Source organism: Cylas formicarius, unplaced genomic scaffold (genome assembly GCF_029955315.1).
Source record: "Cylas formicarius isolate icCylForm1 unplaced genomic scaffold, icCylForm1.1 PGA_scaffold_7__23_contigs__length_41026272, whole genome shotgun sequence".
Lineage (NCBI taxonomy): Eukaryota > Metazoa > Arthropoda > Insecta > Coleoptera > Brentidae > Cylas > Cylas formicarius.
Window position 1 is genome coordinate 12,185,749 of NW_026844352.1, and position 23,675 is coordinate 12,209,423.

The 23,675-nt window shown below is 33.5% G+C and overlaps 1 protein-coding gene across 2 annotated transcripts in view; it reads left to right on the top strand.

Moving 5' to 3' along the window:
* LOC132704726 (potassium voltage-gated channel protein eag) overlaps positions 1–18,311 on the top strand; it is a 107,717-nt gene extending 89,406 nt beyond the window's left edge. For both annotated transcript variants that reach the window (XM_060674928.1, XM_060674929.1), the window contains 5 exons: positions 1,356–1,862; positions 4,590–4,814; positions 8,144–8,337; positions 8,393–8,674; positions 12,892–18,311. In XM_060674928.1, coding sequence (XP_060530911.1) covers positions 1,356–1,862; positions 4,590–4,814; positions 8,144–8,337; positions 8,393–8,674; positions 12,892–13,020 — 1,337 coding nt within the window. In that variant the 3' untranslated portion in view covers positions 13,021–18,311. The remainder of the gene's footprint in view (positions 1–1,355; positions 1,863–4,589; positions 4,815–8,143; positions 8,338–8,392; positions 8,675–12,891) is intronic.
* Positions 18,312–23,675: the final 5,364 nt, after the last annotated feature.

Sequence of the window (23,675 nt, forward strand, 5' to 3'; positions counted from 1 at the left end):
TCCTTGTGTTTTGGTCATTCTACCAAACTAAAAATTCACTTTTAAAAACTCATTTTTATAATGATTTATAGTTGTGAAGAGATTGAATCATCCTAACTTACTACCGTTTTAGGAATATTGGTGGTATCTGTGATGGCGTTGCTATCTCCTAATTCTAATAACAGTGTAATGTAAATAAAAAAAAACACCAAAAAAGTCTAACCGAAAACCAAATAACAATCTTGTCAATTCTGTTTGAAAACCTAACCAGCATCCATTTTCATCGAAAACAGGTCATCCTAGCAATATCACAACTTTTCCGATTTTATAAAAGAGTTTAAAAGTCAAGTCACAAAAAATTTATGACTAAAACGCCATTATTTAGGTTCTGCGGCTCCGTTAAGGGCCGTTTCTCGACATACAGTATATGACCAAAATTGGCTCTGACGTACAATTTCAAAATATTTTCGCTTTTGCAGAGTTGTCGGTTCTACGTGAAACCAGTGGTAACATTGAAATTTCAAATGGAATATAATTTTTTATTGCATTTTCGAATTGAACATAAAAATTTAAATAATTTAATCTAATTTCTCCTACCATCTTGTTCTAAAAAAAAATTGTTTTTTTAAACCCCGCTTCGGTAAAGCTTGATATTTTGGCGTAAAAACCAAATTATTTAATTAACCCTTTCACTTATGATAACTAATAAATGTACTTAAAAACTGTGCATGCAACAACATTTTATACATGGTGCGCCGAAAAAATGCACTTTTGTAAGAAATAGAGTAATAATAAAGTCATTTTAAATGTAAGTTTCTCAATTCCTTTGACCAAGTCAACAAATTATATATAAAATGTAATTATCTTTTTCTACTCCCGTGTGTAAAATACCTAATTACCCACCGATCTAGCGTGCGGGAAGCGTCACTTTGCCACGTCAGTTTCGTTTCCTACGAATCCGAGCCACTTCGGACATTCATTTCCGGGATTTTACAGCACGGGTGTGGGATCAATCGAATATTTTCGGAGATATTTCTCACGCTTTGAATTTTGACGTTTGTCAATTCTAACGGTCATGTCAGTGAATGTATTCGTGTTGTTTTGCGAAAATGTACTCAAAAACTAACGGTTGTAGAAAAAGTATAGTATGCATCACGTTTGGTAAACTAAGTCACCAGTACCTTAAGCACTCGCTACGCTGCGCTCCGCTCGTGCCTAATAAATAAACTCGTGACTCAAATGCCGCTTACCACACTTGTTGCATAATATACTCTTAGAGATTCTTGTTTTAGGAATAATTTCATTATTTCCTGAACAATAAATTAATAAATGAACACTAGTACTATGTACTACTTATATTTATTTACTTTTCGTAGGCAAAGGCGACGTGTTTGGCGACTCCTTCTGGAAAGACAACGCCGTCGGTCAATCAGCTGCGAACGTCCGCGCTTTAACTTACTGTGATTTACACACGATAAAGAGAGACAAACTGTTGGAAGTGTTGGATTTTTATCAAGCGTTCGCGAACAGTTTCGCCCGTAACTTGATTTTGACTTACAACTTACGGCACCGTCTCATATTTCGCAAAGTGGCGGACGTGAAACGGGAGAAAGAGCTCGCGGAACGCCGAAAAAACGAACCGCAGCTGGACCAAAATCAGGACCATTTGGTGAGGAAAATATTCTCCAAATTCCGAAGGGACAGAAGTCAGAACGCAGCTACCGCGGCAGCGGCATCGGCAACGTCGCAATCCGATATCGAGAAAGGGGAAGACGGCGACAAGATTACCAGGGTGATGTCCACCACGAAACTTTCGTCGGTGGCCGAGAAAGACGACAGTAGCGGAGGTGGAGTCAAGACCAGTGTCGCTCGTCCGTCGTCCGGTAAGTGGTGGGCGAGGGTGGGTGTTCGGTACAAAATAAAATTCCTTTAAAAATTGAAAATTGAAAAATAAAATTTCGTCCAATTGTCATAAAATAATCAAAAATGGTAATGGTATAATAAAACAAATTAGAAGCATCAGCTTTAAGCAAAAAAATATACAGAAGGAAAACCCATTGGATTTTAATTTTAATTAATTTTAAATATAGGATATTTGGCGAAGGATTGATTGTCGAGATAGACCCATTTCGACAATATTTTCTTAATTGATCTGTGTGTATTAAACGTCGCCGATTTTTTATTATTAACGATGTCAGGTCTCAACACATTAATTAGGTGAGACTGTTCCTACTTATAGGGTTTATTATTATTACGGACTAAAGACAAAAAATGAATTCTAGAAACGTCTCAATAAAGTGCAAATATATATTTTTGTAAATTCTTCAAAACATTAGAAAAGCAAATACATCTTTTGCATCTTTTCATTATTAAAGTCACTAAAATAAAATTTTCAGGGTGATTCAACGATTATCTGATTGATTTCAAAAGTTATGAGAAAATGGTCTCAATCCTCATCGTGTTGACTTTCGACGGACCCTCCCCAATAAAACTTTAACGATGTTATTACCTATTGTTATGGGTAAAGTCATTAACAAAAAAGTTGTTCTCACTTGAGGGACAAGGCAGGGGTGGGCCAGGTATATTTCTTTCTTTCTGATATATTTCTTGAGTGTGGACCATTTGTGTCAGTGTTGAATAATCGTTTTTACTGTGCGTTTTGAAAACGTTATTTTATGCTTGATGCAGAACAGATTTTGAAAAATGTGTATGAAACTTTAGTCAGTAGAGGGCTTATTATACAAAAAGCTTTAAAATAAACCTGTCTACTTACAAAAATGCCAATATCGTCGATATGGGATATTATTAAGAGTGGAGAATTCCTTCAAACTCACCGTATATATATATATATATATATATATATATATATATATATATATATATATATATATATATATATATATATATATATATATATATATATATATATATATATATATATATATATATATATATATATATATATATATATATATATATATATATATATATATATATATATATATATATATATATATATATATATATATATATATATATATATATATATATATATATATATATATATATATATATATATATATATATATATATATATATATATATATATATATATATCAAAGCGAAATTGTTCCTACCTTGGATATACCGAAAAAGACGCTAGAAGAAGATGAAACCAATATAACTATAAGCTCTCCATAGAGTTATTTGTAAAATGGGATTTAAGTACCGCAAAATGGACAAAATGCAAGTGGTAATGGAACCACATAGATTACGCACTTGGATATTTAATTACCTTCAAGAAATTAAAAGATTAAAAGATATCAGACAACAGATCCATTAATTACCTCGATACAGAAGACACTGCATCCAAGAAATGAGTTGATTCCACTGAAAACTGTCAGACGAAAGCACCTACAAATAAACGGAAATGCATCACCATAATATACGCTGGCTCAGAAGACGGATTTGTCCCAAACTGTTTGCTGTTGTCCGCAAAGAATATTAAGGATTGTAGCTTGGATTATCATGAGGATAAAGGTGCCGAACTTTTTGAAAATTGGTTTCAAAACGTGGAAAGTGGAACGTGGAAAGATAACGCAAACTACCACAGCCATCTGCTACACAAAGCACCAGTCTCATCAAGTTCAAAAACTGAAATTATTTCTCTAAAATAATTTTGGATTTCACACTTGCAAGAAAATTACGATAGCGCCATTATTTTTAAAGGTAGATCGCCAATATTTGATTCGAAGATGACGTAAAGGATTAACACATCGCAATTTGAATTAGATGCTACAGGGTGTTTAAAATATACGAGTATATTAGGATCGTTTCAAATTGAAATATCTTGATTTTCTGAAATGCACACCGTATACATACATTTTTTTCTGAAAGATCTTACATATACCTATTTTTAATACTATACGATTTATTCAAACTTTTACAATATTTACCCTTCTTTGTGGCTAAGACCATTACTATAATGTTAGTTGGTCGAATTTTCAACTTAAAATGATCCAAATATATTCGTTTTCTTCTACGTCATCTTCCAATAACGCTGATATGAGTTAATTGACCTCTAAAACTAATGGTACTAGCGTATTATTTTGCAAGTGTGAAAACTAGTATTTTTTTAGAAAAATTAAAATATGGAGTATAAGTATGTATTATTATTAATAAAAAAGAACTTCAAAATGAGGGGGAGGAGATGACTTCAAAAGTATTATTGAATGTTTGTTGTCTCGTCTATCACTGAACATTAAATGTTCGGTAGATTGATATATCTAGGCACAAGGGGTTGCAGGATGACACAGCTTTAATATCAAAAGTCAAGTGTACAAAAATATTATTGATATTTGGATATTCAAATTTATCCCGTGTTCTTTGTCCGACTGAAGCAATAATTAGAAATTATGTACTCTTATAGTTCTATCCAAATCGGCAAAATCGTTTAGGTTGATTGTGATACATTTATCATCTGTGAGGCAGATTACCTGGGTACAAAAAAGACATGTGTTTTCTTGTAAGTTTTTTACAGCAATAATTTAGTGCGGTAATTCCCTTTTCTGTACAGAACGATTAACAGAGTGAAATTTACTTTTATTTAGTAAGGGGCAGCAAATGGGGTAGACTACTAGGATCAGCAAGTCTGGACTCGGGTTCGGAAACCTCAAACCAAACGGCCGTGGCGTTTCAGCGAAGTCTCAGCGCCAAAGATCCCAAAGATCGTCCCAGTTCGTCTTCGTCAGGCAGCTCGGGAAGCCAACCAACCGCCGGATCTGGCAACAAAATCTTTCCCAAATTGCAGAAAGTATCGGCAACGTCTAGCCCAGGTAATTCTACAAGCTGGCATTAAAAGTGTAGAATAATATAGAACGGAAAAATGGGTCGAATTCCCTTCAATTTCGTTCGTTCAATAAACAGGCTTTGTTGTCATTTTTTACCACTTACTTGTTTGCAGCTCCATTATTCCTTTATGAAAGGGAAATGAATGACACTATATTGAGAGTGGGGCCTTTACAAGTATATTTATTTAATTTAACTAATCAATATTTGATTGATGTTAAGCCGTAGTGTTCACATATATAAGATAAGTTTGGTTAGTTAGTTTTGGTTAGTGCAAACCGAAGAGACGTTCTAATAATCCTTCACTACCAGTGATTAGAGAAGCCAATATTAGAAAAATACGCGATTGCATAAAGCACAATTCTCCCAAAATAAAAAACTGTAGATCGATGTTTCCGAAAGACTAGACAGGAAAGTGAAAAAATTCAGGCAGATCAGGAAAACTTGTCTATGAAGACACTAAAAGCGTAATTCGAAGAAAAATACCTTATGAATGACAAAATATATTCCATCTGATTCAATTAGAAGATAACTTGATAAAAAATGAACTATTACATATAGAAATTTAGACAAACATGGTTTTGTGAAATGCGACAAAAAACCTAGTGTGCATGGGCGAAAGTTAAAGAATGTTTTAGTCTTGTAGACCTCTGTCTGATAAAGTTATTAAGAAAGAGGAGGTGACAGTTCCTCATATGACGAAGAATATCGTGATATTTTATAATTTAATTTAATTTTGTGTATAGTGTGTCTTTTGCAGAATGTTTAATACAAATAGGAGTACTCTCACATTATTCTTTACTCACAGTTTAGGAAAGCGGCTTAGTATTTCTTCTTCAGGTGCCTATTTCGAAAATTGGCTATAACAATTTGGTTCACGGCTGCTCTAAATAATTGGTTATTGGTTCTCTTTTACAATAGACTTTCCCTTAGAGAACAGATTTTAAATGGCCATATTTACTTTCGGTCCTCATTATATGTCCAAGGTAATCCAGTTTTCTTCTTTTGTATATTTAGTATTTCTTTTGCATTCGTTGCAGTGCTTTTTTGTTGATCACTTTGTCCATCCATGAAATCCTTAACTTTCTTCTGTAAAGCCACATTTTGAAGGCCTCCAGTCTTTATTCAGTTGCATCGGTTAATGTCCATGACTCCATTCCATGGAAAAGTAGGGAGAAAATATAGCATCTAAGGAGTCTGGATTTTGATGTCTATGTTGAGGCTGTAACTTTTCAACAATTTAGCCATTTGAATGAATGCGGCCCTTGCTGTCTCTATTCTAATTTCCTGTGCGTGATTCCAATACTCATTAATTATGGTTCCCAAGTAGTTGAACTGTGAAACCTTTTCTAAATTTCTTTACTAATTACCACGAATTTGGTTTTACTAACGTAATTTCTAAACCATATTGACGTCTTAGTATTCTAAAAACGTATTTTAACATACGAATTGTGTTCCAAATGTATGGTGACTCTTAAGTTTTTTTAAAAAGTTTTTATTTTTCAAAGTAATTCCTCCCCCCCCCATTTCCGCCAACGTTTCTTCCTGGAAGCACTTCTGGTAAGCACTTCTTGGTATAGCCTTGAGTTCTTCTAGCGATTTTTTTCTTAACTCCTCAATCGTTTCAAACCTCCTTTCTTTCATGGGTTTTTTGAGTTGTAGGAATAGGAAAAAGTCGCAGGGGCCCATATCCGGTGAATATGGTGGCTAGGGCATGATTCTGGTTTTGTTTTTGGCCAAAAAGTTAGACACAAGCAACGATGAGTAAACAGGTGCATTATCGTGATGCAAAATCCATTAATTGAATTCAGGACGTTTTCTTCGTAATGCTTCTCGCAAACGACGGATAAATTCAAAGTAATACTCTTTATTAACTGTACGACCTTGTGGTAAGAACTCTTGATGTACTACGCCACACTAATCAAACAGTAAGCAAAACATTGACATTTAATCGAACATGACGTGCTTTTTTCGGTCTTGGCGATTCTGGGTACTTCCACTGGGACCACTGAGCTTTAGTTTCGACGTCATTACCAGTTATGACCTTTTTGAGCAAAATTAGATGACACGAGTCAACACCATTTGTTTTACTTCTTCAACGCTTTCACCAGTTATGTGCTGGGACGTCTAGAGCGAGGTTCATCATCGGCGTATTTTCGGCCATCTTGGAACAGCTTGTACCACTTATAAACTTTTTTTTGCACAAAGTAGATTCGTTATATGCCTTTGTCAACATTTTAAGTGTTTTGCAGCACTATATTCCATTTTTTACACAATTTTTTTTAATTCTTTGTTCCATGTTTTTGACAGCAGAAAATCGCCGAGCACACAAAACAAGTCTAACGCTTCCGTCTCACAAAAAAAGTAAACGTGCACACTGGCTGAAACTGTGAACATATATTAGGGACATGGGTACCAACATAACAAAAAAAAATTCGCAGATCAAATGAATGTAAATGGCCCGCCCAAATACAAAAGTCACCTTACTTTTTGAACACACCTCGTACAAGATAAGTGCATATTTACAAAATGCATACTAATAATATTATTTAGGTTTATTTTTATGTTAGTTCATCTACAAACACTCCATGCATCTTTAAATTTGCAATAAAATACACATTACTTTGTAAAAATACAAAATACAATTCAAACCGTTTTAATTCATTAACATTCAATAAGTGAAGGGATATTCGAATATAATTCAACTTGCCACGGTGTGTTCAGAACGCTATAGCAAAAGGATAAGTTCAAAGTTGTTATAAATTGCTTTTGCTGTTGCTGATATATGCAAAAAACGCATGGTAGAACACCAAAGGTATTCTACAACTGCTTATGCTGTACTCCTCCAATTTTTGAAAATATACATATAAATGATTACATTATTATAAAACTATGTTTATACTTCATAATTAAGTATCGAATGTAATTTTGCCCTCCAAGAGGTCAATTTACATTTTTACATTTGAATTTAAAAAAGTGCAGATTAATGAGGGAAATGTAGAGATATGCACAAAAAAATCATTTTCTGCGAAAATATCAGAGACGCATCAATTTTTACTGTACTATTCTATATATACTATAAATGTGAAAATATATACTGTATTTAGAATATCAGGCAACATGTAATTTTGTGTGCCATATAGCTAACCAATGATCAAATGTGTAATTTTACAATTTTTTGTATCATTGGAACCATAAAAGAATTTGCAAAGAAATCAATGCCCAGCAACGAAATTAGTAGTCGCTTTGGGTACCTATTGACGATTAGTGCGCACCTTTCTGAAATATATTACAGATCATTTGTGTGTTTATGCAGCAATAACTAGGCAAGACACGATCGACGAGATGGTTGAGGTGGAACCTCCGAGGAACTTGTCGTTGAGGAAGATGCAGAGTTACGATTGCGGTTTGAGGGATCCCTCGACCGCGTCCATGTATCAGACAGCCGTCCCAGAACCCATCGCTCCAATAGAATATAAAGAGTTAATAACTAATCTTATGGATTTTAAGGTAACGGTCGGGTAAAATCGAATCGTCCGCGGAGATTGGTTTATATTATACCCAGGTAGATGTAAAGCTCGAAATTCAAAAGTTGAACCAAAAGATGAACCGTATGGAGGAAATGATGTCGGAAATACTGAAACGCCTCGGACCTGACAGCGGGTCCAGTTCGCACTCGCCAAACGATTCGAGCGAAACGGTGACCAAGAAGTCTTCCAGCGTGTCCTTGGAGAGGCCTACCGATTTGTTGACGAAATCGTCCATGTCCTCCGAAGCCACGGGTATAGGACCAATTATTCTGAAAAAACGAAGGTCGAAAACCAGGATGAAAGGATCCGCTCCCCAGGTAAATTATACGTCGAGTAAGTAGGGTAGGGAACTTTGAATTAATCGATATAAGCAAAGAACACGTGTGAAAGGAATTAATAATGCTCACCCACACTTTTCTGCATAAACTCTAGCTATGTTGGGTTAACGTTTTCTTCACATTTTCGTTGTTTTTTTTTTTCAAAATATTTATTCATTTTTCATTCATTCATTATTTATTTTTAAACGATTAGCATTTAGTCAAAATCTAACCTAGTTTTAATTTAGCAATTCAATTGTTTTATAACTCAATTATAAAAAAGTCATTTTATATAGAGCGTTCAAAAATGTACTCTATTTCAACAAGAACTAATAAATACAATGCTTGTTAACTTGTCAGAGAATGTGCTTTTTAACTTTCCATGAAACAATATTCGAATGTTCTATAACCCTCAATCTAGTTGTAATTTAGTAATGACAGATAATTGAGAGATGTCAATTTGGTCTGGGTTTGGTTTAAAGTCGGTTTATTAAGTGGTCTGTGAATTTAGATATTTTATAGCTGCATTGATCACTTTTTTGATACTTTTTAGCCATGGTTCAAATTCTTTTATAATTTATAAAAAAACAACCTTCTGCAACAATTAGATTTTCTAAAATAACAAGACAATTACATTATATGTATTTTATATATATTATAACGACAACTAACTAAACAAAACTAAACAAAAAATATAAAACTATAGAAAAATACAAATTATTAAACTAGACTAGATGCAACAAAAGTTTTGTGAAGAAAGCATCAAATGGGGCCAAAATTACAAAGTGCATTCTTTGGTAAATTAACAAATACAGTTTACTCTCGGTAATCCGGCCTCTGTCTAATACGGTACCCCCTATAATCCGACATCGTATTGTTTTGATTCTGATTGCTTAGTTTGATTTTTACTACATGCGAGAGGATAGCGGTGCGGCCTAGCGTGTGTTCATTGTTTACTATTTATTCATTGTGTATTACGTATACGCAACTAGTAATGTTGTCACAAGCTCAGAAGTGAAAGCACAATTAAAGGAAAATGTTATATTTTAGACCTCCTAAATCGTAATGAATCTTTCAGTAGTTTAGCAAGTGACTACGGCGTAGGCCCATCTACAATTTGTAACATTAAAAAAAAAACACGAAAATATTAAATAGTTCGTGGGGCAGGCAAGAACAAAGCTGAACATCCAGAAGTGGAAAAAGCTTTATACATGTGGTTTCGTCGGGAAAGAAATAGGCATGCGCCTATTTGGGGGCTCATGTTGACCATGAAAGCTAAATATTTTTACAAGGAAATAATAAAAAAAGGATGATTTTGTGGCTAACAAGGGATGACTAGAATGTTCCACAAGCCGTCACGGCATATGTTTAATGACTTATACTGGAGAGAAACTTTCTAATGATGCCACCTGCATAGATCAATCTAAAATGGAGATTTTTGCAAAAGGTGAAAGATTTAAATCTTATCCCGTGACAGGTGTGCAATGCAGACGAATCGAGGCTTTTTTGGCGTGTGATACCTAACAAAATTTTTGTTTCCTGTAACGAAAAATCCGTACCTGGATGAAAAGTTAGTAAAGAATGTCTAACCGTACTACCTTGTACTAACGCTGCGGGTACACAGACGCTAAAGATGGTGGTCGTTCTAAAATCTAATATACCACATCCATTCAAAAACATTAATTTACCTGTACACTATTATGGACAAAAAAGTGCGTGGATAACGAAAGATACTTTCAAAAAGTAGTTTGATGAATGCTTCGTACCAGAAGTTAGAAAATGGTTGAAAGATTATAATTTATCTCAAAAAGCGTTATTGCTTATTGATAACGCTCCCGGTTATCCGTCTGAATAAGAACTGACATCACTGCGATGTTTCTTCCGCTAAACTGCACTGCACTGAAAACCGTATCAAAAGACCAGGCAATAGAAAAAACGTTAAAAGAATTTAATAGGAAAGCTATTATCTTGATTCGGGTTTAAAGGCCGTCGTCGATTGGAATTACTTCCTAACGTTTCGCTAGCACGAGTGGCGAGCTTCTTCAGAGGTCCTTCCATCTCCGATGTTGGACGTAGACTGGTCTACGAAACGTTAGGAAGTAATTCCAATCGACGACGGCCTTTAAACCCGAATCAAGATAATAGCTTATCAACGGGCCGCGAAAGCCTTAACCAATTTAATAGGAAAGTCTTGGTTTTTACTCTTCGTCACCAACTATTACCTTCGGAAGTAATAGAGCAAATTGCTGCTGAAAATATAGGGTGTTCCATTTCAAAATCTTGAGATGTTGTTAATTGAATTCACCAAAACGGCACCACCCATTCGGGCCACCCTGTATAAACTGATTGAGTAGTGTGGTTAAATTTTCGTTGCAATACCTGTCTCGGTATTTATATGGGGCAATCAAAATATGAAAAAAAAAACACATAACGTCTGCCTAAACTAAGCAAAATAGGAATTTCTTAAGACTTTTTTTCGTATCTCTCATGGGTTTCTAGATCGTATAGTGGATCGTTTTATTTAGCACACGGTGTACATTAGTTTGTACACAATTATTTGCTAATGTAACGTTATTGCAATTTTTGTTGTAAATTCTGTAGAATTAATAACATTAATTTTATAAATAAAACGTAATCTTTCTATTGTGTTGTTTAATTTACTAAATTTGATGATTTGTACTTCATAGTACATATATATAATACATATAAAGAATCTTATCATTGGACCTGTAATTGGTCGGATTACGAGGTATTCTTTTGCAACAAAATTCGGACTATAGGGGGTCTTAGGCAGTACTCTATAATCCGACAAATTCGATAGTTCGACACTGCCCTGCCGGACTACCGGGGGTCTACATTCCTTATTATGCAGGATGTTCCAGGGCTAAAACGTCAAACGTCTAAGATTGTTTTTTCAGGTGTAAATAAGCCTTTTTTCCATATACGTATCATCTAACTGGATTTACTTTCGACATACGGGGTGTCAAAGTTTTAATTTTTTTAAATCGGTTTTTAATAAGTATTCAAAAACTTATTTTAACGCAATTAGAATAAAAGTGTTAATCCGAGTGGCGACACTGAAGGTAATTTAATTGATATTTATAGCAAAATGCTACTGTTTCAATTTCAAGTTAGGACATATGTTTATGGACAAAAAGTCTTATTTTTACCTGGAAAACCGACCTTAGACGTTTAACAGTTTAACCATGAGCAACACTGTATATCATATTATTTTACAATACCCTCTGTATGTATGGTATGTAAGATATAATGCATCTACATCTGTTTTCACATTTCAAGTTTCAGGAGGCTCTATGACTGATCACTTAGATCGCCTGATTTTTGTATAATGTAACATTATTTTCACACAGCACCATGTTACCATTTTTAACTGTTGATACACTGTTAAGCCATACACGGAAGCCCAAGGATGACAGTTAACAATTTTGTAATTGATTTATCTCACATAAAATGTTCAAAATTTAACGACCGATTACATTTTTTTTTAAGTTTTTTGTTAATCTATGTTTTCCTTTTTAATCTGACACTGAAAAAAAAAGAGAAATCAAAATAGAAAAATGGAATTTAGAACGTAACAATCAATGAAAAACATAAAAAATTTCTAACGTAAGGAAGAAGAAATACAGAACGTATTAGTTAAAAGAAGTCATTACAATCATTGCTTCTATATGATAACATTTTTGTTCAAACCAATAAACTCTAGTGTTATTCTCCTAATGAATCTCCGTTGTGCGGGTTCAAATACGTTAGGGCATCGTCGACACAATTCAATAACTCTTTTCAATTTTGTACAGGCCTAGAAAGGTTCCATTAGATCTTTTATACAAATTGGATGATCTAGATAACCAGTTCCAAAATTTCAAAAGTTTTGAAGTAAATAAAACGGAACAGAAAATGTCAAATTTGGCTAAAATGAATGCTAACTAGAAAGAAATTTGGGATTTGTTAACCTTTGATAGAAAATACCGAATAGCAAGAAAACCGTTTGGAAATAAGTAGAATGAAATGCATAGTCAAACGATGTAAAATTGGATTGGGCATCACACTATACAATAATACAACAAGTTTTGCATCTTTCAAAATGATGTAACTGGTTGGTAAATGTTGGACACTCTGCAAACGATAAATCAATTTTCAATATCAACATGAAAGGACGATTCCTGTACTGTAGAGCTTTAAGTAGCAACTTTTCGCAGGTACCTACTCCGTCTAGTGCAAGGGTCACTTCTCCGGGAAGTTCAACGGCGAGCCCGACGGAAGCGACGAAGATGCTGGGGGAATCCCTACATACGCCGTCCTCAAAAATGCCCAAAGAGTATCTATAGCCGTATTTATATCGTAGCGTAACTGATAAGCTTTAAATGAATAACATTAGATTATTTATGTTTGATTTCAAATGCAGGACAGATTGTTCTGCGCAAAACGTTAGAATCTGAAGGAATTCTTTATCAGATACGCACCGCATTGCTTAACATGCGTTAATATGGCCTGTTTCAGAAATGTTCGTTGATCTGTGCAATACGTTACACCCTTAGCCTTAAATAATAGACACGGGATAATTTAGTTAATCCTTCCATAGAGAGATACAGATAGGTACAGATTTTGGATGTTTGGATTTAGGCGATACTTGCAAAAAAATAAAAAGCTTGTATCACAAAGTAGCAACAATCTTGACTTATGAAATGAGACGTCCTATATATTGATCCGTTATCAATTCTTTTACACTGTTCTCTACTGGCTTTCGAAATATTAATCAATTTCCATTTGCGGTTCAGCATACTTGGAATTTGTGTTAAATTTTTTTATTCTCATTGGTGCTAAAATGTGGAACTTTTGCTGGTTGTAGCTAGTCCATACTCGCTATAAACAATTAGCAAAACTATTTTTAACCATTGTTCACATTTTAAATTATTTCTATTCATTTAAATCAGATTTGAAAATAAGCCAATTTCTATAGAAAATTGCTTTTTTTTTGGAAAACTTTAACCAATTTGATATTATTGGAATATGATATATATCTTGTGAAAGGGAATTTAATTAATTATTATTATTATTATTATTATTATTATTATTATTATGGTCCATTTAAAAAATGCACTTTTATTGCTAGGTTTCAATTTAAATGTTATCTCTATACGTACCAATCAGTCCAGTGTACAAGAACTCTTTTTAGTAATGAAGTAAAATATTGTAAGCACATAATATGTATTTTGAAAGGTTATTTCAAAAATAAACTTCACTTTTTCTACATAATCAATATGTTGCTTACGGAGATAATTACCATTTTATATCAAATAAATTATTTTGAAAATATTGCAGTTTTAGCTATTTTATGTTAAAAGTAATTTTATAGAGTGTAAGTCGTTCCGAACCTAACAAAAACTTAAGAAAATTAATCAGAACGATCATTTCAAAATTTTAGGTTAAATTAATTGAGTTTCCATACAAATTGGTATCAGTGTTTTGCTATCTTTTTTTTTCATACAACAATATAAAAAAATGAAAATATTGGGAGCACGTGGAGGATCATACAAATTCTCCAACTAGCTATAAAATGTGATTTGCTTGACTGTTCTCAAAAAAATTATAAAAGTTCCAATAACTTTTTGGATTGATTTCTTGTACTAATTCTGAGAGAACAGCTCTAAATTCTACATAAAAAGTTATTTGCTGTTCACTAAAATATCAAATACTTGGAGTACCTTAAACAGACATGTTAACAATCTCAAAAACCAAAAAAGCCATCCAAATTCCATTTTCACCATTGTTTATTTGACAAAAAAGTAGCACGACACCTACTGCGCATCTTCTTACATTTAAAGATAAGTGAGATAATAACAAATGCGATGCACGCTGATGTTAGGGTGAATTATTGAATTGCACAATCGGCGCATAATGCTGAAACGGATAGTACAAGGATTTTGTAAAGACATGTATTTTGACTATGCTGTCCTATGTATAAGTCGAAAGGCTAATGCGCAACTCATACACTGTTCACAACAATTTACACAAACTATTTATATGACTGATTGCAACAAAACTTTCTTTCGGCTGCCAGGACCGCTGCAGGTGATTTTGGAGTTTTATTTTAATCTAATTGTTTCCATAATATGAAAATTGGCGATTTAATATTATGTTAGAAAGACACAAAAAATTATACATTTTTCAAAAAACTTCCGCAGGCTACTGTAGTACTATTTACAAATTTTCCAGATTTCTCCTGCATTCGTTGTATATAAATGATGCTGATGTTTTGCCAATCATCCTGTGGCTTCTTCAGAGTTTGTTCTGTGTTTTTAAGTTGTTGTTGTTGTCTTGCGGACATTTGCAAAACACTGTATAATATAACGCCGATTTCTAATTAAACAAAACGAATTTAAGTTTTTAATTAATTTTATAGAAAAATGAAAGATGGATTAAATTAACCAAATAAAAAATATAGCAACTATAGGGCGTTAACTGTGTAGTTGTGTAGAGTTGAATAGTGTATCGGTTGTGGTTCAAGCTTGGGTTATAGAATACTCCGGTTGAAGATTCATGTGGCGGTTAATGTTTCTTGTTTAATATAAGTAATACAATACAAATATTGCAAGGCATTGTAATTTGACGAGAGCTTTGAAAGATTGTCTAGTGTTAGTCTGTTCGAGGCCGACTTCTATGTGGCACATTGCAGATTTTAATTTTTGCCATCTTCATGATTATGAAATTAAATATTTTATATTTTTAATTTATATCGACATCTCATAGGCCAGATGATGGCACAGAAGGTCATTTTTTCAGGAGGGCAAAAAATCCTAGTAACATTTTAATTACAGCACTCTTATGTAATGTGTTTTCATTATAGGATTATTTATTTTATTTTATTATTTTAATTCAATTTTAAACATCACGTGGGCTTAGATTTTTCTTATTAGATTGTTGTTATTTCTGATGGTACATTTATTTTAACAAGATTTTCTAACTCAAAGCTGAGTTTGATATAACTGAGACTTTTTTGGCAACGTTAACAGTTCATATTAGTCGTGGTCCCAAAATGTGTAGTAGTTTTAAACCATCACTGTTCTTGGAAAATAATGTTGAATGTTTTTAAAGTTAACTGGTTTGGAAAGTCAATTTCTTTGTTTTTATGTAGCGCCTCTCTTGTTGTTGTTGGTATTGTGTGTTATTTCATTTGGCCTGTGACGGTATGACATTATTTATGAAATCAGTAAAGTATTCCATATAACCCATGCTTTAATGTTGTTTAGCTGCAGATTGAAAATTATACAGGGTGTGGATAGAAGAATATTACATGAGAAAGATGTTCGAAAAATTGAGTAGATATTCAAATTAGAACCTTTCTTGAGATTTCGAAATTTAAAACAAAATAAAAGAAATTAATCTGCCGTGGCTCAAATTAGACAAGCGATGCTGAATTTAGTGAAACTTTCGTTAATGTTAAATTTATATTATAAAGCGTGCTATTTGAACTTGAAGCACCCAGTATAAAGGAACTGACACTGTGATTAAATAGTCAACTCCACAAGTACTCGAACATAAAAGCACAGGTTGATTCGATCCAAACTTTAAAAGGAATATTACGATTAGGTCTATTGAATTAGAGCTATACTATAACTAATATAAAAATATGCAAATATGGTTAAAAATAGAATAAAAACTTTTCTATCCTAATTCGAGATCATAGCAGATTTTATAATTTTGTTCGTCTATCACAAAAGCACTTTTCCGATGAAGTGACACCGAGTTATAAAATACTTTATTCTAGATACCGGATACGATAACGATTATTTTAACGAAATGTTTAAAAATAAGATTGTAATAAGCGCTTTATAAACGTCACGAGAAATCCAAAGATTTTAACCCGTAGCAACACTAGACATCCACGTAGGCCGCGTACTATTTTTATAATCGGCAGATCAAAAAGATAGGTCCTCCATTCGTTATTGTAACTTCCAACTGATTTTGTAGAAAATTCATACAAAAAGGACACAAAAAAGAATGCAAAAAATGTACTTAAAAGCACATGTCACAAAAGTGTTATCTTTCTCATCAGACCAGACCAGTATGCTCAGTTAGGTGTGAAGTCATCCATTTGGTTGCGCGTTTAGGTTCCAATCTAAGTAGTCCCTAGGTTTCCTCTTCTGACATCTTGATTTGTGCCTGTGGCTACATAGCATGCACTGGAAAGGTAATTTTGAATGATACAGCTCTGAATGTTTTTCTTTAAAGCGAACTCGTTATAATCAGGAGCTAATGTTTTCCGCATATTGATACAAGTTTAATCTAAGGGCAAACCAAAGAGTTCAGTTTCACCTCACATTCACACTTGTTATCATTAATATCATTATCACACTCAGTAATGTTGATTCCTATGCAGCAATGAATGCTGCGACTCAAAACGGGGTATCTTTATTTTCCTGTGAAAGTTAGTCTAGGCTCAATTTCAATCAAAATACATTAGTTTGGCCCAAGAGCGATACAACTGCCTTTTTTGCGACTCGCCTATAGTATTCCAAAATTCCTTTTAGTCTCCCAAATACCAATACTATGTGGAAGACACAAAAATTATAAAACTTTTCAATTTAAATTGTCTGTAATAATCAGTGGGTTTGAGGCTACAAAAAAAAGCTTTCAATACTCACAAAACTATCAGGAGCTTATTTAAACAAAACAGCAATTTGTTAATCTTGTGGATTGTTAATATTGCGATTAAAGAATACAGATGTCGAAATCATACGCACTAATAGGTTTTAAAAAAAAGATTAGCACATTAATGAAAACAAATTTTAAAAACTACTTTAAGAAATGTTTTTACGATGCAGCTACTTCTTAGGTGCAATATCGAGTAAATAATCTCAATTCCAAGGAATCATAAATATAAAAGGAATTACTGGTACAAATTATTGCTTTTGAGATCCACCCTTCGTACAGAATTCAAACTTGATATGCCGATAATAAAAAACAACTTTCGCTTCATGAAAGGACCACCACCATTTCTAAATCTAAACGTGAATGTTGAGTGAGAACATTCCTCAAACACTACTACTTGTCAATTTAAAGTGAGTAATCATCTAGACGTCTAACTCATGTTTTAAAATTAAAAACACTGCAGTGTTTCGGTATTTTTGTATATTCAACTCGAGATTAAGCAATGTCTAGTTCAACCGCGTGCAATATAAAGCTCGTCGCTACATCGAAATTTTGATAATAACTCTCGATTTAGTTTTTTTTTCTTATCAATATAATATTCAGTAAGTTTCAGGCGTGGTCCTGATTAGTAAAAAGCATTACATTGTAAATATGTAAAATTTTATTGCTAACACCTAGCTGACAGATTTCTATGAACATTATAGGGTTGTATTAAGATGCACCACTTATTCTAAATTTAAATTTGGTTCCTAATCGTTTTCAAACAAAAACTAACTTCATTCCATTCTTTTGAATTTATTTTTTTACAGCAATGCCACTTTTAAATTTACAGCAATAATAGGGTATACTTTTGGTGTGTGTATATAATTTTTATATTTTGAGTTGTATATTTTTTTCTTGTGATATGAACTTTACAGAATCAAACCGCAGGGTCGGTTAGCGTACTAACCGCGAAATATTGGCTTTCTTGTTAACTAAAACTAATAATTTTTATGAAACTTGAAAAGTTAAATAAAGCTTATAAGATTTTAGTTTCTCTTTCACTTAATACATATATATCCTATCCCTAGTTCATTAAAAACTAGTGACTAAAGTGGCGTTTATCAAAGTTATTTATATTGACTTTTAAAAACGTCTTTAATTTCGGTTTAAATAAACGGATTTTTGCAAACTAGGGCTCGTTTAGAAGAGTTGGCTGATGACTAACAAATAAAAAAATTTCAGTCAAATCAAAAAAAAATTAATTGAAATATTAAAATTAACAAACTTTGCGTTCCTCAACGATACCTAGTTCGGCAAATTCTGTCAATTTAAACTGAAGTAATAGAAGGCTCTCATAATAGACCTTAATTATGCACCCTTCTATAAAAAAAATTAAACTACTTTTTTAGGATCATAAAAATTGCACCTTCTGGCGGCCAAACTAGAAACCTCAATGGAATTTTTGGTGGAAAATACTTATTTAAGCAAATACCGATTAATACAACTTTCGTATTTTATATGGCAATCGTAAAATCATGTATGATACATAATTCAAAAAAAAATTCAATGTCATAGAAGTGCAAAGAATGGGTCAATAAAGGTGTCGGAAGAGACTAACTAAAATTAACCGTAGCAAAACGGTTCGAGAAGGTGCTGATGTTTTAAAGACATCCCGTAAACAGTAAAACATACAGGTATTGTCGATGAGCGCCATCTTTGTCAGAGAGCACGCGACTTGATGGCACTGAGAAAACACGGGCTCACTGCTCGCGAAACATTGATAGGTTGGCCTATTATCCGCTAGAGACCACCACCGCATTAATCCGTAAAATCCAGACTGCTTAAGACCTCCACAGACGAACGAACGTTTATATCCGGAGTGATGTATAAGCATATACGTACTAAGTCTGCGTGCAGACGTACGTATAAAATCCGCAATTTTGCGTATTTTTTGAACGATGTCTAAAGAAGAGGATGACGTAGCGTTGGAACCAGTGGCGCGGACTAATGTGCTCAAAATGAAGAATAAAAAATAAAACCTGTCGCGTGTTTTTCATATGAACCTATTGACAGAACTGAGAATAGTTAAAGATGGTAACTCCATTGATGCAATATCAGAATAATAGATTTATTGAATTTACTACTGCAATATCTACATGGGAAGCTATATATGGAGAACACATGAATGTCAGAAATACGTTTCCTTTAGAAAGTAACAGATGATTGGGTATTACATATTGTTCATACAAATCATGCGGGATTATAACTGGAAAGATAGGGTTTAAGATATTTTCCCCTCTTTATTGGGCATTTATTTTCTTTTATTATAGGTCGTTTTAACCCCATGTGGTTAGGTCACAGAAATTGCACATGCGTAAAACCAAGAGATACGTTAAGGTCGTATTGTGCTAAACCCTGTACATTTCGAGGAATAAACGCAGGACGAGACAGTGTTTTGCAATCAGACATTATAGAAAACAGGAAATTAGCGAATCAAATTTAACGCAAACATGAAACTTGGCGGAATGCTAAACGCTACTGACGATATCACAATTTACAACCACACATTGAAACTTGAGAGCCAATCGCGTACAAAATTTTGTGCGTTATTTTTTTTTGAGTGTTCAAATGTGTGACGATCTTCTGCATACGCACTAACGTTTTTGTATGTACTTTTTCGAATGCGCACACATGAACGCGGACAAAAACGTTCGACTGTAGAGGGCTTGTTGTAGAGACCTTGTACATTGTAATTTAAAGGTACAAAATATATATTTTTCAATTTTAATTAGAATTTAAAAGCCTTTAATATTATTTCTGGAAATCTTAAATTAGAAAAATAATGTATAAATATATTTTAAATAATATACCCAGTGACCCAGTAAGGACAACGTGGTAAGTTATTTGGGAAACGCATGTTTAAAAATAAAACTTTTTTTGAGGTTCTGGCCACAAGGCCACCTTGGATTTCAAAATCCGTTTTCTGCAAAAAAATTTAAATTAATGACAGTGAAGCTGAGACAAATTCAAGCCTTTTTTATTAGACAGTTTTTACTCTATCTTTAAAAGAAAAGGGGGATGGGAGGGGCCCTCCAACATTTTGATTTGAATAAACTTGAAATCTATAAAAAGGGCCTTTCCTAGGCAATCAAAAGTGCTGTGAGTGGGATGATTATGATATACGATACGACGATCATCATCAAACAAGAGCTAACAACTCAGTGAAATCCGCATCTCGATATCTTTACCTTTAATAACTCTGTCCGAACATCATGGGAACTAAACATTGATGACGATAAAACACAAGAATGGATAGGATCATCCATATTTTTAGGGATAGTAGCGCGAGTTTGATAAACAATATCTTTTATTCTACCTTAAAACGAAAAAGTACAGGACAGTAAGATCTGGAGATCAGGCAGGCCACGAAAAGAAATTGCCCCTGCTTATCCGGTTTGGATAAATCAAAAAGTATGCTGGACATCTATCGTATTGCAGCTCTCCCGTTTACAAAACGTTTTCTTATAAAATCGGCAAGTGGTTTCTTAAAAACAAAATTAAGTAAATTTGATGACATATAAATGGTTCTATAATTAGATCACCCAAAATACTACAACAGACGTTCACACTCCACTGATTTTGATAATCCACTTCACGCATCCAGTGACGCTTCACTGGCGACCAATAATAAATATTATACAAATTGACTTCTCAAATACTCGAAAAACTACCTTCATCTGTCCAATTGAGATCCTCGTCTACCATAGAATTTAGCCCATTACAGTAGTCTCCTATCATAATCAGTTCCTAAAAGGGTCTGGTCAAATTCGATATGATAAGAGTGTAGATAATGGTCTTTTCGGATTTGGTGTAAGGATGTTTTACTAATGTTCAAGTCGAAACTTATTCTCCTTAAGCTTAAATAAGACATTGTTAATGCAGTAAACGCAATCACGGTACAATAAATCTAATTTCTGACTATTTAAAACGGTAGATAATTTGGAGATTTCTTTTATGGTTTTCTAATTAGTCTTTAACAATATTGATGAGTGACTAAAGCTAATTTGTAATATCAAAAAGGGATAATAGCCAATATTTGAAAACTCTAATAGTAGTAATAATGTTTATAACAACCCGTAGAGTGGAGATGCTTAACCAAATTCAACTTCTTCAAGTTTCAAATTCTTTTATTCATATTTTAGGTTAGGATAAAGATATTGAGTTGCGATTGTTAAGGTCTTGTTTGAATGGCGAAAAAAAAATCATATCGTTGCATTTAATTAATAAGTTATGTTTAAGAAAATGTAAAATTAATCAGCAGTAAGCCTCATAAATCCAAGAAACTGGAAACTCCCTCTAGTGTCTTCCAAGAGAACCTTATAGATGGCGCGAAGTCCAAATATTCGCTCAATGGAATCAATCAACAATCCACACCAGACCTTGGAGGTTAGACATATAAACTTGGGAGATTTCAATGCTCGTATGGTTTGGTCCTCGTTTTGGTCCAAACTTTGATATACATTTTAAAAAAATCTTTGAGTTTCGACTTTATCGACTATTGTTTATAATAACCTAATACCCGCAAAATACTTTCGAAAGTGCCATAAATAAAAATGGGAGAGGTTTTATTAAAGGAAATATAAAAATGATACAAAATATCCGAATCTCCATCAGCAAAGATTTCTATCCGTATATTTCAAATAATTTAACGAGGTAATATAATATTAATTACATCTCAGCGATGACAAATATATTGAAAATGACCTAGTTTTGGACGTTTGGTAAAGCTCGTCACGTGCATATTTCATCCATTTTCACAAGCTAGCACATTTGTTTAGTGATAATTACTCGGCAGACCTGCGCTTAATTTTATGACGATTTTTTTAACCTGGCCGTATAACAATAAAAACAGAATGATTGCTAAGCAATGGGACTTATGAATGCAAATGTTGCAATTACCAAGAACACTGTTAATCAAATAAATTCAAACTTCAAAAAAATAATTTCTTTCTTGGTTTAGTATTGACTAACCAAAACTTATGCGAACAGTGCATGTCAAAGATATGTATATATTTAATTAGATGTTGAAAATGTTCAGCATTCACTTTTTAATAATATGCTAATCCCGATCCCAAAAAATTACTAGGGATATTTTCCTTAATTTACCTCATTTCATATCTAATTCTAAATTTTAAATCATATAAATTTTGTGGTTATTTTCTTATACAGTTTTGATTTTATATATCCTCAGAGGAAAAAATCCAATGGAGTAATATCCGAAGATCTTGCAGGCCATTCTATTGATCTCCTTTCGTATTTAAATACTTAAGCGGCCTATACACATGCAGGCAAGTGTTAGGACTTGCCTGTCCACGTCGAGACACGCGAGTAAGTGGGAATGTGTATGTGTCAAAACTCACGGCGCGTTCAGTTCCAAGCGCGGCTCGAAGCGAATAAGATTGTGTCTGATTTTTAGAGCAAATGCGAAGGCCAACTTCATTTTCCGCACAGCAGCAGGCCCCACCAACTGGTGAACCTCGAGGTTTACCTGAATAGTGTGTGGCCGCAATTCGTTTCGCACCTGCTCGCGGACTTACCTGGACACACTTGTCTGCATGTGTATGGCCCCCATTACGCACAAGCAAATTGGGGAGCAGCATCATCCTGTTGAAACCAAATCTATCCATCTGGCAGGTCAGGCTGATTTGTATTTGGGAGTAGAAATTTAATAATTTTAAAGAAATTGGAATTATTAGGATGCAGAAAGATTTTGATCGAAGAAAAAGGTTCAATAATTATGTTATTTACAATCCCTTCCGAACATTTATTTTTTGTGGACGTTGTGTACGATATTCTCTCATCCGTCTGGGATTATTTGGCTTCATCAGTAAATAGTATTTGACCATGAAAAAATGCATTTAAGTTGCAAATTTTCATCCAAAACTGTAGTCTGCCGTCGGGATCATCTTCGTTCAATTCCTGTAGTAATCTTAAATAATTAAAATTTCAATTCTATGAGATTCATTTAGATGCGCCATATTCACTAGTTAGCTACGTACCTGTTTCAATTTCAAAATTAAATGTCACCAATGCAACTTCTTTTTCGTTTAGCACCGCAAAAGATTCTGGTATAAAAAATATGAACCAAAAATCTATAGTGTGCCGGTTATGAAATTGAAAACGTAACTCAAATGCTATGAACCCGTTGGCGGTTTCCTTCATTCAGGACCTTTGTTTATATTGTTCCATTATATTGCGTACAGGGTGTATACGACGAGGCAATTTTCATTGACATTAAAGGTTTTTTTTGCGTTATATTTTTAATACTGCAGGGCTTTTTTTGACAAAT